Genomic DNA, 17520 nt, shown 5'->3' with positions numbered 1-17520 from the left:
ACAAACAGTAAGAGCTGATCTGAGGTCTGCTGTCCAGCTGCCGTCTATGAGAGCCGGCTGTCAATCACTCGCAAACTCTGATCAAACGATCAAACTAGGCAGCGCTGATCAAATATGAATCAATATCATGTTACGTTAATGCCTATTTCTCGCCTCAAATGTTTTCAGACTCATCTTGTAGTGCACAGTTTAGCTGTAAAATGAGAAAGTTTGTTACGTGGCTGTAAACTTTTGTTGTACAGTCATCAAAAAAGTCTACATATCAATATAGGAAAAGCCAAGTGTCTAGAATGCAGCCTTATGAAGACACACAACAAAGGAGAGATGTAATGTTCTATTTATGGAAACAACAAAACCCCCGACTCCGACTGGGTTCCTAAGGAGGAGACCTCCAGGGACGGACATAATATCTCAAGTTAATTAGGATAAACATATTAAAGTATCATTTATATATTAGAAAAATATTTTGGAGAAATTTTAGAAAAAACTATTTCATGATAGAAAGAACAAAGTAGAAAAGGTTAACTATGTACTTATAGATGATAAACTCTATCAAAGGTCAGATAAAGGATTTTGCAGAGTATATACTTATACGTATTTTGAGTTTCTACTCTGTCTGAAATTTAACAACACTGGGACGCAAACACAACTCATTTGACGCCGGGGGAGTTTCTCTATATTCTCCTACAGAAAAAAAAAAATTTATTCAGCACACAGGTTTTATTTCAAAATAATTTATTTGCATATAATTGGAATGAAGACAGGTCGATACATCTGCGATGGCACTGGTCAGTTTCCATATAGAAACATTCAGTCTATACAGAAACCACTCTTTCAAACCTGGACAAAATGGATAAATATATTAGTAAATAAATATATTAGTGACATGTCACTATATTGAAATGTTCTATTATATATAAAATACAACACTATTTCATTTCTGTTTTTTTTTTTGTTCTCGTTTTGTACACAAAGTATCCAAAATATACTGACATATCCCTTAAAAGTTCTGGAGGGATTTTTTTTTTACTCATAGAAAAGGCAGTTTCAGCTCATTATTCTTGCAAAACATAACAAAACAAACACATAAACGACACAAAGAGAAAGATCTTGAACAGGATGAAATCACATTGGATATTCGGCGGCATCACTAAATGCTATTCTGCACGTGCTGACGGATTTGGGCTTGTTTTAAATTAATACTATGAGTTTTATGTTGTTTTTATTATTATAAAAATCGGCTCGAGCCAAAGTGCTGCTTGTAATTCAGTCATTTCCATCTCAGTCTTGGAGACTGTTTGGGCGCGAACAATAACAGACAAGGGAACCCCGATGCTTTAGCTGGAGGACGTTGACACATTCAGAGTGAGGTATTAGCACAAGAGACTGCAGTTGAACATTTCTGCATGATTGTCCAAAATATTGAGTTTTTTCCACTTCAATTCTGGTTCTCTCTCGTCATCCAAAACACATTTCACTCTGAGATTTAAGGGTTTAAGGAAGCAGGAAAAAAAGGCACAACAAGTTCACTGTGTTCAAGATTTTGCCTCTTTGGTTGGACAGGTAAGAGCTTAGTGTGTTGGGACGCTCCTGATTTACCATTATGAACAGTCTGAATGAATAAGGCACATGTGAGGCTTTAGTAAGTGCTACTGGTTACATTGCAATACCCACAAGCTCTTTGTCTGCTGTTAAACTGAATCTGACTGCGGAGAAAAAACCCTTTCACATTTTCACTGAGCCTTTAAGGGAAAGTCCACACTACAACAGAATTCCTATACCTCTGATCTCAGGTTATTTAGCCCGTCTGTGGTTACGCCAAAAATACCAGAGCCATCATTTGTATCTACACAGTTGAAGTGTTCAGAGTCCTGGGATATAAACACATTTATCCATCCGTCTGCCAGAGTGGCAAAACAGGAGGAGGAGGGAACAGAGATTTAAACCTTGATTCTGTCGTTTATAGTTTTGAGAGATGGTTACACATTTAAAGGTCCAGTGTGTAGGATCTGGCGGTATCTAGCGGTGAGGTGAGGAGATTGCAACTAACTGAAGCCTCTCCCGTGTGCCAAGTGTGTTGGAGAGCTACGCATGGCCCTCTTTAGAGCAGTGATTCTCAAAGTGGGGAAATAATTCACTATCATTTATTAAATTGTGCTGTATCATTGAAAAGTGCAAATCTACAGATGGGGACTATTTGCGTCCATTACTACCACCCACGTTAGTTTTGGGCCAATAGAAACTCTGATATGATTGTGACACATCACGTCAATCGGTCATGAATCAGTCACTTCTGCTCCTGCTGCTGCTCATTTATTATTAGCCAGCTAGTTAGTTGGCGAGCATGGAGAAGTATTTGAGTGACACTAAGCCCAAACTAGCTAAATTGAGAAAATCTGATGACAGTTATATCAACTTTGGTTTTATTGAGAACATCGACGGGAGACCAAAACGCGTCATGAACGAAGCCATGAAGCCGGCCAAGCTAAAGCGACATCTGAGATTACAAAGCACCTGGAATATCAGGGCAAAACAAAGTGGTGTTAACATGAAATGTGTTTGTGTTTATTACTATCAAAATTTTGGAATACTAATAGTTCCAATGGCATTTAAGAGTACAAATGGTAGTAAGCATTATGCTTAATCGGTGTTACGATTATGAGGTCGTCCTTGGAAAATGTTCTCCCCTGTTAGGGGTCCTTGACCCCAACAAGTTTGAGGATGCCTGCTTTAGAGCCATTTGGAGCAGAGCCAGTGAGTAGAGTGTGTATGTATGTGGGAAGTGAGTGGTGAAGCAAGAGAGAGAGAGCGACGGTGACGACGGGAGCGAGTAACGTTATCGACTCCGGCACAAGCAGGAAAAGATAACAGAGTTTGGTTTGTCCGTTCTAGAAACATGGCGGACTCTGAAGAGGACTCGCTCCCTACGTAGATATGACGGGCTCATTCTAAGCAAACAAAAACACAATGATTCTTATCATCAGATGATTATACACTAATGAAAACAGTGATGAATATTATATTCCTTTTCTGCCAATAGATCTCCCGAAATGCTACACACTGGTCCTTTAAAAACGATTCATCTGAATGAAAAAAAGAATCTTTAAAATACTCTACTTGATTTCTGATTTTAAAGTGGATCTTCCTTCAAAAGCCCCAAAAGCAGTGATTGGCGATAAACATTTACCACGACAAAGCATCTTTTACCGATTTGGGCATGTAACTAAGATGAATTCTTCCCATTTTTTCCAGTGTTTTGATTGTTCCTGAGACGTTTCTCAGGCTCTGCCCATTACAGTTTGAAGTCATGGGAAAGGCGCACCGAGCTTTTCGTTAAACTGGTGCTACGGCAACAGACTGAACTGTTGCTTGGGGACTGTAAGGTCTACCGAGCATGGCTTTACTCCATCATTAAACACTCACTGTCTCTTTTCTATGGCAGCAACGTAGAACATTTTTCTAGAGCTTTAGTTGCTGGAAGACAACGGGACGGTATATCTTTTTCTGGAGGATGATACAACATTGTGATGAATAAGGCGTTAAAGGAGACGAGGATGTAGTTGTCATCCTTCTGATGAGGCGTGTTCACTCTACACTGATCAGGGGGTTTAAGCACCCGATTCGACTGTTATCAGTTCATTAAATAGGCGTTATCAGTCGCTATAAGCCCCATAGATGTGGGTCATTAGGGGCCTGCTACGCCTACTACGTTGTAAAATTGAAACTTAAAAGCAACACATTCTAACGTGTCTAACATCTTCTTTAGGTTTAGGCAACAAAACTACGACTTCTTTAGTTTTAGGCAACGAAAAACACTTGGAACTCTGGTCTCCTGGGTGAAAACCCAGTGTTTTGTGTTCCATCCATCGTTACCAACCTCCACCTCTGGAGCTTCACTCTGTCTATACTACAGCGCCTGACTTCCGCTTCTGCTCCTGTCATAATTACTGCGGTCGCTAGAGGTCGCTGTTGTGTTCTTTTATACCTTCTTTCGGTGATCTACCATGTGAATAGATGATAAAAACCTACTAGTGGGTGTAGTAGGCCCCTATTGACCACATCTATGGGGCTTTTAGCGACTGATAACGCCTATTTAATGACCTGATAACAGTCTAATTGGCTGGTTTAAACAGCACTGAGGTCAAACAAGTGAAGTAACCACTGGCAAGAGAAATGACAAGAACAAGAGCTTGTAATGACGACGACATAATTCAGTCAAACCGGTTCGTTTTGAAAGGTTAAAAAAATAATAATTACAGACTACAAAAAACAGAAAATGATCCAAAACACAAACAAACATTGTTGAAAACAGCTGCCATTATTGAAATAATGAAAACAAGGCCCATGCAAGGCTCAGCGACCTCGGTGAATGCTCGTTGTTTGAGGGGCTGAGCGTCAACCTTTCTCTCCGTTTGGACAGGTCAGACTGACAACTTTTTGTTGAGTTTATGGGAGCTACATGGTTGTGACCAAAAAATAAAAATAAAATCACTACAGCAGTACCTTTAAAGACCCCCCTGTGTGAGGCATGTTAAGAAATCTGAGCTGAGGTAGGCTGGAGAGAAACGCTTCTCTCAGCTGAGGCTGGACTCAGCGAAGGAAGACGAAGAAAGTTAAGTACCTCTAAAATAGATCAAGTGAGCGACGCAGAGATGGAGTCTCACTTCATGAGGGCTCAACACCCTAAGCAAGGATCATTCGTTGCTTGTCACTAAGGAGCATGGGAACTTGCAATATCGGTAATGAATATTCTTCCTATAACTGACGAGGAGAAACACAGAAAAACACTTTTTCCCCTTTGAGTCGTTTCCCCAGCAACTCCGAAATCATTCAATATATTTTTCATATACAACATTATGAAGGGTTCTAAAATGTCTGCATGATTTAATCACAATCATTTCAATCTAACTCGGCTGAGAGAGTTTTTCACGTGAGCTTTGGATCCTGGGGGAAGCTGGGGAATCGTCTGAAACGAAGGCAGTGCTGGTGGAATTATGTGGAAGACATGAGAGCTATAGCCAATGAGAGGCCTGTCCGTTCTGGCTCCTGTGTAGCAGCGTGATAATAATGGGGATGCAACAAGTTCTCACACACCAGACTCCTCTTCTGATCCTGTGGACACAAACACAGCTCAAGTCATCTTCAAAGGAAAAACAAAGAATACAAAACATGTAATGCAGGTCTTAAAAGATTACTTTTCTCCAGAGCTTATGTTTGTATTTTCTCATCATCATTCCTATTTGGTAATAAAATACACTGTACTTACCAAATATAATGGCTGAGGTCAGATGGGTCAAGAAACGCAAGCAGTCAGATGAACATACAGACAAACCCCAGGTGAGCCAAACTTATCAGAAAGAGATATTATCTTTTACTAGCTTTTTACAAACTAGTATCCATTGTGAACATCCATCACAGATTTAGTTTCTGGTTCAGTTTTGACCTTCTGTTCTTGCCGTACTTACTGTAACTCCTTATTAGTGACATTTCTGGTGCACTCGTTTGCAGCTTAAAGGAACAGTGTGCAATATTTAGGGGGATCTATTGGCAGAAATTGAATATAATATATGTACAATCACCTGAAAATACAAATTGTTGTGTTTTTGTCACCTTAACCGTTTATATCTACATATGGAGTTTGTTTTATGAATTCAAATACATCAATAAATATCCCATTCGTGAATTTTGAAGCCTTTATGTGTCTTAAAAAAGGCGGTTGCTATGAAAAGGCTAAATTAGACTACAAAACGTCATCACGCCGTCTCGTCCACATTTACAGCCTCGCTGTGTATACTCACGAACAAAACGTGTAAGTACCATAAACGTTTGTTTGCCACAGAGCTTATTTTCTGCAATAATCCAAAATCCAATGGACAAATCCCATTAGCTTTTTGTGGAGGGAACCAGGGCGATGCTTACTTTGTGGTTGCCCTACAAAAATACATCATCCCTGGAGCTCTCTATGGACAAATCAAACACTGGCTCTGTACAGAGCCACTTACGGTTTCAAGTCTTTTTCTCCTACACGCTTGGCACACAGGAGTTAAGTTTATGTCGGTTGCAATCTGCAACCTCACCACTAGACGCCGCCAGATCCTACACACTGCACCTTTAACCTCCAAATAAAGCGGTTCCCAAAAATCTGGCTTAACGGTTGGCTTGTTACCGCTACTGTTAACTGACTGCTCTTGTTTCTTGCCCGGTCCGACTTCGCTGTAGCAAATGTTGGTAGTGTTCCAACTATGACCAAATATTCTGGTGAGTACAACATCATCAACGCCAATAGAAATAATGGCCAAAACTATGAAAATAACAACTCAAAATTCTCTTTTAAAGGGATTAGGTTGGGTGTTTTGAAGTGCCGTTGTATGAGGTATTTATCCATAGTCAATGTGTTACCTACAGTAGATGACGATCGGAACGCCCCCAGCTTAGAGAACACTTACGTACTTACGAGAATGTACACTTAAAATGATATAATTTTTTTTAGGTGAGACTTTATTTTAGGTGGCTAAAATACGTCCACAAGCAGTACAGTGTGCCATCTACTGTAGGTAATACACTGACTATGGATAAGTACCTCATACCACCCCACTTCAAAACACCCGCACTCTCCCTTTAAGTCCAAAGGGCTGGCCATGTTATTAAAGATAAACAAGTGAGACACCCACCCTGATTGTGGTGTAATGTTTGGCAGTACAAACAAATGTCTGTGTTGCGGTCAGCAGCAGGGCCGTGGTGGAACCTGCAGGGCGGCCTGTCCATAGAGGTCCCAGGCCCCAACAGCTGAGGCTCTGAGCGGGCCTGCTGCACCCGCTTCTGCCACACAACATGGGCCCCGGCATAGCAAGGCCAGTCCTCCATACCCCCAGAGTCCAGAATGAGGGGCACGGGGAGCAAGGCGGGGTGCAGCTCGGGAGGGGAGCAGCAGAAGCCCGGGCCCTGACCGTAGTGGATGTGGATGCTACGGTCGTCCTGCAGATCTAGGCTCTGGTGGAAGCGAACAGAGGGGCCGTCAAGCACACAGCCACCCACTCGCCCGAGAGGAGCGGGAGGGTGTCCGTGTCCCTGGTGGCAGCAGTGGGGTTGAAGCTGTAAAGGGATTGGGGAAACCAGGACAGGAGGTCCTGCGGGGCTGCCGGGGTCATGGTCCTGACACTCAGTCCCAGGACTGGACCGATCTGTGGGGTCTGGCTTTGGGCACTGGCAGGGGCTGTGCTTAGGAGGGCAGACAGGCAAGTCTATGTCCGGGACAAGAGCAGCAGGTGCGGCTGCAGCAGCGGCAGCGGCGGCCCCCTGCTCCTCGTCCGAGCCTCTGCTCGGGCCCCCCTGACTGTGCTCCCCCTCCTCATAGTGGTGGTGTCTGTGGCGGTGGTAGTGGATGTGGCTGAACACAGTCTGCGGCTGCTCTTCAGGGCAGCCCGCTTTGTTCACCACAGAATCCAGAGACCTGGGCCGGGCCTGGGCACCGGCCTCCAGGCTGTTCCTGCGAGGGGCGCGCCCAGAACCCGGCCCATAATACACAAACGGATCGTAGTCACTGCTCAGAGAGCTACGGAAGGTGGACCAGCTGCCATAAATTCCCTGCAGGGACACGTCAGTACAGTTGAGAACTGAGTCGCTGGAGGAGCCGTGGCACGGCCCTGAGCTGGAGTCACTCGCCGGCCCGTCGGCCAAGTATCCGCTGCGTTCCGTGTGGTAGCTGCCACCCGAGCAACTGCCGTCGTCCTGCCGGCTGTGGGCCGGCGCTCCGCGGGGCTGTGACGGGACGGAGGCGACGTGGTGCAGTCTGGAGCTGGACGCGCTGCGCTGGGCCGGACAGGATGAGCGATAGTTGTGGCAGGGCCGACGGGGCGTGTAGTGGTGGGTGGAAGTCCTGCAGTTCGCTCCCATCCTGTGGGGCCTCCCGGGACCCTCTGCAGGAAGGTGGTACCCACAGCCGGTGGCAAGCGGCCTGCTGGCGAGGAAACGTAGTGTTTGGGCGTCAACAGGAGAAGGGCCGGAGTAGTGGCCCAGAGAGGGGTAAGGTCCAGAGGGTCCACGAGGATAGTGGGGCCTCATAGAGAAGGGGATGGCGTGCTGGGGGAAGGGGTGGTTGCGTGGGCCGCTGTAAGGCTGAGGGTGCAGGAAACCCTGGCTCTGCTCTGGACTCTGCTGGAGTCGGTTCCTCTGGGCCTGCCGCTCCGTCCCTGTGGAACACAGCAGCAGTCAGAATATACCAAGTAACTTCTATTTATACAACACTTATCATACCAGATTCAAAAAGGGGTTAAGAATTCAGAGATATGGCTGCTGGTTCAAAACATGCCTGAGGTGATGTTAACGTGATCTTAACGCGTTTTTGCAAATTTGTTTTAACCCCACTAATTTCTTTAGCGCATCAATGCAACTTGCAATTTCTAGGTCGTAGCGGGCTCAGTGCCCATTCTTTACTAAAACTTGACTGGAAATATCCTTTTCCTCACCCATGATGTTGTGCATGCAGAGGGGACAGGTGCGGTGTTGTAGCAGCCAAGGGTCGACGCAGTCTTTGTGGAACTCGTGAGCACAGGAGATGATCCTCAAATGCTGGGAGGAAAGTGAGACAAGAGAGGTAGATTTGAGGATAAACGGCTGAAAAGGACAGTTAAATCTACAGATACGGTATGCTTCCTCGCTCTCTCTCCTCTCACCTGCCCGTCCTGGAAGTCCTCCAGGCAGATGGCACAGACGGGGCTCGAGTTGGAGCTGCTGGCTGACCCCCAGTTGGCACGGTGATGCTGGGAGCCCGAGCAGCCCTGGGAGCTGTAGGTTTTGGTCTCCAGTCGACTAATGGCCCGCATGGTCTGCTGATGGACGGAGTCCTGAATGCACAAGAAGCAAGGGTTATAAAAAACATTTTAAAGATCTCCAGCTGAGCTGTGGATCCAAACTGAAGAAGACACACTTTACACTTCTACCGACGTTAATGCTTTCACTCACCCAGGTCCTGTTGGACTTGCACTTGTAGCGGAAAGCAAAGATTAGGACGACGGTCACAATGGCTAGGACAATGGTGAGCAGGATACCCACATCATAATGTGGCTGGAAAGGAAAAAGAAAAGAGAGCAAGATATTTATATTATTTCATAGACTACTCAAAGATATCTTAATCTTAAATATAAAGTAAAAAGAAAGTAGCACATCCTGTAAGGAAAAGTCTAACGGCCGGGACACACTGGACGCATGAGCAGCGCATAGAGTTTGCCTTTCATAACGGACATTTCATTTCATTATAAATGTCATTTATATTTATTTTAGACAGAAAAAGGTAAAGAAGCGTGTGTTCATTTGTAAATAACAGTAATAATGAATCTGTAAAATGAGGTGGCAAGAGACCCCATGCAGTCTTCATGCCCGTAGATCTGTCTCCCACCCTCTCCTCTCTACACTGGGCGGTCCTTTAGCATCCCGACATCCAGTCCCATCAATACATTCTCAGCTATCATGATGAGCTTTCACATGATTTCTGGGGTTCCTCTTCTTCCAGCCAATGGAAGAAAAGCCAGAGGTGTGTGTGTGTGTTTCAGTGCTTACCCATCTAGGCTGCTCCACCATGATCTCAATACGAACTTTGGCCTCCTCGTTCTTGTTGACCAGACCCATTAACTCCTCTGCGTCCTCCGCCTCCACCAGCACCACTGGACGGGGAAGGGAGTCGGTTTCTCGCAGCTGTGTGTGTTGTGCAAACCAAAGCAGGAAGAGAAAGACACAGAAACATGAGTGTGACATTATCTGTGTGCTTTTCTTTGTCTTACATATTTTATAGATTAATATAGCTGTGGCTGGACACTCACCTCAGCAGCAGCGTTGGCATCATCGCTGACATCAAAGATAACAGCCTGAGCTCCTTTGTTCAACGCCATGCGAGCCTGAGGGACACAACACAGGAGGGACGATGGTTAAAAGCAAAACATAAACACAGGGAGGACATTTTTAGGAGATTCTTTACTAGTGTGATGTGAATGATGGACGACATATTCAGCAGGAAGCTTGTCACCCATGCAACAGAGAACATCACTCCTTCAGAGGCCAGTTATACAGCGGACAGTTTATGTGAATATAGAAGACAACACCGGTCCATTTCTTAGTGTCTTAACCCGTCACTAGGTGGCAGTCATGCACTGAGCCTCAGGCCTCACAACACAGACCAAAGTGCAGCTCCTCCTGCCACTTTTCCACCTGACTCTGGAAGCCACACACTGACTTAAAAAGAGTGTGAGCAGGAATCTGAAGGCCACAGCACAGATCGGCTGCATGATGTCAACCTTTTTTTCTAATGTCTGAGAGTGAAGCCAAAAGAAATGTGCAGGATTATTTGACTGAGTGAAAAGAAAAGGTGTTCTACTGAATGATAGGTCCCAACGTGCAAATAAGGACATTTAGAATTCAAACAAGGTGTTCATTCATTCATTATGTCATTTTACAGTGTGGAATAAAGCTAAAAAAATGTCTGAACAAGCATGATGGCACATAAGTTAGGGCTGGGATGATACACCTATCTCCCAATTCGATACTATCACCATTCTTGGGTGCTGATTCGATATGTATTGCGATTTTTTTAGTATTGCGATTTCATATTATTGCAATTTTTGTTAACTTTTTCAACACTAGACCATGAGAAAAAGTCTAATCATACCCTTTTAGGGACTTCTATTTTGGAAAATATCGAAATTAAGTAAAAATGTTTGATTTTCAGCAAGATGTTCAGATGTCATTGTCAGGAATTATTTATAAATTTTTTTCCAGCAACTCAAAATTCAAAGAATAAAGACATTTCCCTCACACATTAGTGGTATTTTCTTTTTAATTCACAAGGGACATGTAATGTTATATTCTTCTGGTTAACATAACCCAATCAGTCTTATTTCCATATATGTATTTTGTATATACAGTTCCCTTTGTTAACACCTTATTTTGATAACCGGACGTTGACACACATGTATACTTCCGCTAACTTTGCAAAGTCCGTCGCTAGCTCTCCCGTCAGCTCCGATCTCTTTATACATCCATGGTCAGCTCCATCGGGGCCGTTTGAATGCATTTAACATAAATGTCAGTATATGGGTGCTCTACAGTCGTAGCGTCGGCCCATTTGACCACGGAGATGAGAGTGACGGCCGGCTTGACCGCACGTTACCGCAATACGATAACGTTTCATGTCGATGACAGAGTTAACATGCAGCTTTAGCCGTGATGTCTAGCTCTGCTTTTCCTGCAATATGTGAAACCCAAAGTGTTTCCATACTTTGGATTTAAAATGTGAGGGAGCAGGTCGTATCCAAGTGGACCCTCTGCTGTTTTCTACTTTCCCGTGTCAGCTCGCTGCAGTTTGTTTGGGTTTTTGACTTTGAATGGTTAAGGTTAGGCATTGACCTTGAACAGTTAAGGTTAAGATAGGTCGTCGGGCAGCGAGTCTTGCGAGAGTTTTTGCAAGTTTTAGCAGATCTCATCACATTTTGCAGTTTGCAGGCTCCCCTCCAGACACAACCCCTGACCAGCTCCTCCATGACAGCGGCTGGGTTGACCTGACGTTGTCATGTGTCAGGCCTGCTCTGCTCTGTGTGTGTGTGTGTGTGTGTGTGTAGGTTTCTCTGAATGCTGTTGTTGTTATCAGCATGCCCTAAAACAACCCAGAAATGCTTTCTGGAGCATCACCAGAAGACAGCGAGAAAATAAATACGGCCTTTTCATCAATATCTCATCACATGCTCTCAAGCGTCTGGCATCTGCCAACGCTTAATGAGGAGGAGACACGAGTTTAAACACCTAATCACCCGGGTCAAACACACAACACTAAACAGTGATTTCCAGCCTTACTGCTTGCTGCCCAGGGCTGTTTTACAGCTAAACAGTACACTACAAGATGATTCTGAAAACATTTGAGGCGAGAAATAGGCATTAACATAACAGAATATTGATTCATATTTGATCAGCGCTGCCTAGTTTGACCGTTTGGTCGGAAATCCCGATTGATTGACAGCTGCTCAGAGACGGCAAGGCTCCAGCTCGGCTCTGATTGGTTGTTTTCCTCCGGTCTGTGAAATCTTGCAGATGCCATTAGGAGCACAGAGGCACATGATTTTTTTTCAGATTGCCTGTCTCATGCATTACTGTCAGGATATAGTGACCGTTTGATAAAAATAACTTTTTTTAAAATCATATTTGCTACAATTCTACCCACTTTGCTACAAGGCAAATTTGTTTTAACGCCACTAATTCCTGTAACGCATTAACGCAACTTGCGATTTTTAGGTTGTAGTGGGCTCAGTGAAGATACTGGTATCATATGAAACTATAAAAACCTAATGAATCCATCGGTAACAACCATGTCATACTAGCTTGTTGCGAAGGAGGTTAAATAACGCTCCAAACTTGTGCTAAATTTTGGCGAGGAAAAAAGTGGAATGGGCATTTTCAAAGGGGTCCCTTGACCTCTGACCTCAAGATATGTGAATGAAAATAGGTTCTATGGGTACCCACGAACAACTTCTTTTTAATCATGTTTGTTCCAACCTGCCTACCCCGGCTTTAAAGGCACCCCGTGCCCTAAATGCCCGTCTGTGAGCGTGCATACAGTTTGTGTGTTTTTGTGCACAATGAAGCATGCAGTTGAGAGTTAACAACATTGCCCCACAGAACCGCTGGTGGCCGTAGTATTGACGGTCAGAAAGAGGTCAAATAGAAAAAAATTAACATATCGCCTTTGATCTGGTTTCCAGCTGTGGTGCAACAGCCTTTCCCCTGTTTCATCAGAACGGTAATTGTAGTACGTGCATGGGCCTAAATGGGGTGCGGTCACATAGGAGAAAAAAAAAAAGAAAAAAGCTGGATCTTTGACATGTGGGAATTTGCTTTACCTGGGGTTCAAAAGTTCCCTCACGCGGCACTAAGCCCGTACGTCCTCTAATCGTGGTAATAAATGCAGGGAAGCCTGCTCTTGTGGTCCAACACACACACACACACACACAAACACAGAGGCAGACACACAGCAGTTCTCCTACAGTTCAAGAATATATCATAATATACCTCTCAAATGACTGCGGTCTTATTATATCTCAGTATTAGCAGTAGTGATACCACAGTGCGTTTGCCAAGCCGTACGCCTTCCTCTGCTGAGCCACAGAAGAAGAGGAAGAGGCCCGAGAGATCTCATTACATGATTAATAGAAGATATATTTAACCTTTAATGGTGTAGTGAAAAGCTGTGACGCTAACAAGACGAGGGCTGCCAGCACGAGGGTTTCAACATCTCCAGGTCTGTTACGGACGGAACTGAGACAGACATCGCTGTGGTTGGGTAAGCAGCACCCACAACTTGACACATGCAATTCAACACTATTTGGAATGGGAGTAAACATTAACAATTGTAACGTCGGAAATGACTGCAGTTTAAAGAGGTAAACAGCGAAGACGATCGCATCATTATCAAAACTAACAAACAGATCAGACCACAATAGTTTGCTTTTGGCTGAGGTTTTGCTGTGTTTCGTGAAAGAGTGTGTGATTATATTAGACGAGGCCGGTGAGGAGTAGCAGCAGGTACCTAGTGGAGAGCTTTCTGCTGTCCCAAACATAAACACACCTGAGGGCACCAGAGACCCAGAAAGAGGCACTGTGAGGTCAAACGGGTACACTAGCAGGTAAGCAATCACAGACAAGCCATTACTTACAGTACAGTCCTATCAGTACTATGTTATCAGGTCATCAAATGGGCGTTGTCAGTGGTTATAAGCCTCATAGATGTGGGTCAGTAGGGTCCTACTATACCCACTAGTAGGTTTTATCATCGAGAGAAGATGACAGCGACTTCTAGCGACTGTAGTAATTATGACAGGAGCAAAAGCAGAAGTCAGGCACTGTAGTATAGACAGTGTGAAACTCCATATAGGCTGGAGGTTATGGGTGATGAAACGTAGTTATTTTAAGCCAAAACACAATCTTTTCCCCTAAACTTAACAAAGTAGTTTTGTTTCCTAAACCTAAAGAAGTTGTAGTTTTGTTGCCTAAATTTGAACAAGCTGTTTTGTTTGTGTTCAAAACGTAACGTTTCATGCAATTTTACAAGATGTTACAACGTGTTGCTTTGAAGTTTCGCTTTGACTTTTACAACGTAGTAGGTGTAGCAGCCCATACTGACCCACATCTATGAGGCTGATAGCGATCGGTAACATATATTTAATGAGCTGATAACAGTCGAATTGGGTGCCTGATTTGTTGTGAACGCAGCCTAAGAAGGACACTGAGTTCAAGTGTCTGAAAACACCACATACTCTGCACCAATTTTCAACAACATTATCTCTCGTTTCTACAAACAAGAACTTCAGAAGCCCTCGATAATAGTAATTTGAAAGCTGCTATAATCTCGTACAAATGTGACATATAGTGGCTTTAAACACCTCCTGAAGCTGACAGGAGCAAATAATTCATCAGCATTATTTTTTCTCCTTCAAATTTTCTATAGATATCACGATAATATTGTGAATTCTTTTGGCCATGATAATCGCGTAGTTATAATCTGATACCGTGACAGCCCTAAATCAAACCAATCCAGAACCTGTGTTCCACCTTACTAGAGCAGTATTAACCACAGCCCGTCTTGCATAAACACCAGGCCGATGCCGAGCCAGCGACCTGCCCTCTCCAGCATTGGGTGGCCCGCTCGGGGCCAGCCAGCCCTGTTTGTTTACATCCCTGGTGAAGTGCGGTCTGTGAGCCAGGCCTGGCATCACAGCGCGTTCTCAACGGGGGCAGGAACAAAACTACGCTGCTCTCATGACTTTTACTTCACATAAGAGGACGTGCCAAGGTTTTTCCGTCGTCTGACAAGATCGCTTCGCCTGTTAACGTCTCAGTGTTTGTCACAAGTTTAATGTGGTGCGGATGGCACGGCAGGGCCAATTCAACCCAGAGGGCGAATCCCCTTCATCTGCAGCCATGTTCCGACGTAACGGAGAGGAAAGGGAGAATATTACACAGGCACACATAGACACATTCAGGCTTGCCATGGGGAAACATCTGCTATATTAGTTCAACATCTATGATTACAGAACTATATTCAGAGTCCAAGCGTGACCCAGTAGCTTCATAACCTTTGACTTTTGATTTGATTTAAAACTGGGCATTAAAGAGGCGGTAAACACAAAGTCACTCATGTTCAGCCTTGAACACACAGCAACAACATTTCCCACTGAGCAAGTCATTTCTTCTCATATTGAGCCATCCAGTGCTTGAAGTGGAAAAAAATAAGTGACGGTTCTCCCCTTATTCACATGTTGCCGTGTGTATCGACCGGTATCAGCAATCTCTTGTGACTTTAAGCATGTTATACTGAACAGTCATGATCAGTTGGGATTTTATTGCTATATTATTATACTTAGATTATGCATCTCCTATAGTAGACCTACAAGACTCCAATTATATTCCAACTGGAACATTAAAGGGTTACGGTGGCGTGTTTGCATATAGTGTTAATACTTAAAGTATATTATAATATATTATAGGATGTCTATAGCCTGGAATCAACAGCAGCCAGCCAGACAGGCAGGTATACATGCACACACATAGTATTTATGTTCATCCGGCTTATGAGGCGAGGCGCAAATACGCTGGCGCTGCGCCGTTACGAATCACCATTATGAATCTCACAGAGAACCTGATAAGGAAAGGGGCAGAGAAGAGTAGAAGTTCCAACACGCAGGACAAAGTCACCGTACGCCAAAGAATAAAATGAAGTGTCGGTACTGTGTAAGAGGATCTACCGGCCCACTTCGAGCACTGGAGCCATCAATATTTTTCATATACCAGACAATATCTGCCAATGGAATGACAGTTTGACTTGTTCCAGAAGTGGCCAGCATTTCCCTTGTTTCAGGAATTTTCTAGAAATTAGTTTCCGCATAAAACGAGACAGAACAAGGCAGGACAGAGCTCTAGTAACACGAAAAGGTTTCAAGAAAATTCTTGGAGAAGTTGTTTTGAATTGAAACAAGCAAATGACCATGTTACGACAGACATTTTTATCAGTTCAACCAACAAGTAAGACATTTCAATCTCAACCTAAGCTAATTAGTGAGCATGGTTTTTCCTATAGTGAAAATCTTTATTACCGTTAATTACACACCACCGCACGCTCTATAACCCCCTGCCATAAACCTGTAGATGTTGCACTTCCTCGCTCTCAGATAACCCTTCCTGCCTCTTTAAAACATGCCACCAGACTCTATTTAACTCCTCTTTTCCCAGCGTGACTATCCACATCATTCAGTGCATGAGTAAATTATACCATGGAATAATATGTGTGGGAATAAAGAGTGAGAGTGAATGAGGTAGAGAGAAAAAAGAGAAGGATGGAGATGGAGGGAGGGAGGGAGGGAGAGGAGTGAGGCGAGCAGGCTGTGGTGCTGCTGCTGCATTAAAGTGTCTAATGACAGAGTACAGAGCTCCGGGCCTCCAGGTCTGAGGCCGACTCTCTGCTCTGTCATTTCTCCTGACTGGCCCGGCACACTGGAACCATTACTAAGGCACTGGGACACGCCGCATGGCTAAATGAGGAGCAGACAGGGGCAAAGGGCTGGTGGTGATAATAAGGGAGGGAGGGGGGGCATTGAAAACAGGTGCAGTCTGAGTTGATGCTGTTGACATTGTGTTTAACTGGGAATCCAATTTAATGTTTAGTATTACTCAACCCTTTAAAGGTTCTCTATATGATATTCAGAGCATTAAAGGTGCAATGTGTAGGATCTGGCGACATCTAGCGGTGAGGTTGCAGATTGCAACCAACTTATCCCGGTGGCCGATGCTACTGTAGAAACATGGCGGCCAGCTCCGTGAAGAGGACCCGCTCCCTTTGTAGATTAGTAGGCTAATTCTAAGGTAACGAAAACACAACGATTTGTATTATCAGGTGATTATACACTAAAGAAAACATATTTATTAATATTATATTCCATTTATGTCAATAGATCCCCCGAAATGCTACACACTGGTCCTTTAATATAGCATCAAACAACTATTTGCTATGTAAAGATATAGAGGAGTAATGTCTACCTGAGCAGAGAATGAAGTCGCTCTCGTTCTGTGTGAGTTGTAATCAGAGTTTCTCTGTGCTTTGTTGACATAGCCGGGCCGGCTGTGCATGCCTTTTAGTTAATGTGAGCGTGCCGCACTAGTTAGCTCACGGCCGCCGCTCTGCACTGCTCTCATATGAGGGTTACACCTGATAATGCCACCCCGACTCAGAATCGTAGCACCCACCCACCGGTTCCCCTTCAGGGAAACACTGTTAGCTCCATGTTGAGAGCCGTGCGGAGGCAATATAAATGCTCCCAATCTCGCATTTAGCCCCTTTAAGTCTTCAGGATTTGTGAATCTCTGCTCGTTTATTGGCAACAGGAGATTTCATGACTTCACAGATAGTTTGGAGATTCGCCCACTGGTCAGTTTACCTGTTACATAATGAGACATCAAAATCATCTATCTCTAGTAGATTGTTGACAATGA

General features: G+C 44.1%; 1 protein-coding gene across 1 annotated transcript in view; it reads right to left on the bottom strand.

The window, feature by feature from the left end:
- Positions 1-718: 718 nt before the first annotated feature.
- Positions 719-17520, bottom strand: part of rnf43 (ring finger protein 43) — a 95220-nt gene continuing 78418 nt past the window's right edge. The window contains exons 3-9 of the mRNA XM_074611405.1: positions 9816-9890; positions 9556-9690; positions 8962-9063; positions 8673-8843; positions 8466-8568; positions 6672-8189; positions 719-5112 (exon numbers count right to left, since the gene is read on the bottom strand). Of these exons, the coding sequence (XP_074467506.1) occupies positions 5087-5112; positions 6672-8189; positions 8466-8568; positions 8673-8843; positions 8962-9063; positions 9556-9690; positions 9816-9890 (2130 nt within the window). The 3' untranslated portion in view covers positions 719-5086. The remainder of the gene's footprint in view (positions 5113-6671; positions 8190-8465; positions 8569-8672; positions 8844-8961; positions 9064-9555; positions 9691-9815; positions 9891-17520) is intronic.

The sequence above is a fragment of the Sebastes fasciatus genome, chromosome 16, assembly GCF_043250625.1.
Source record: "Sebastes fasciatus isolate fSebFas1 chromosome 16, fSebFas1.pri, whole genome shotgun sequence".
In the NCBI taxonomy this organism is placed as follows: Eukaryota; Metazoa; Chordata; class Actinopteri; order Perciformes; family Sebastidae; genus Sebastes; species Sebastes fasciatus.
The sequence above is the reverse complement of the archived record's forward strand: the minus strand, read 5'-3'. Positions and strand labels throughout refer to the sequence as shown.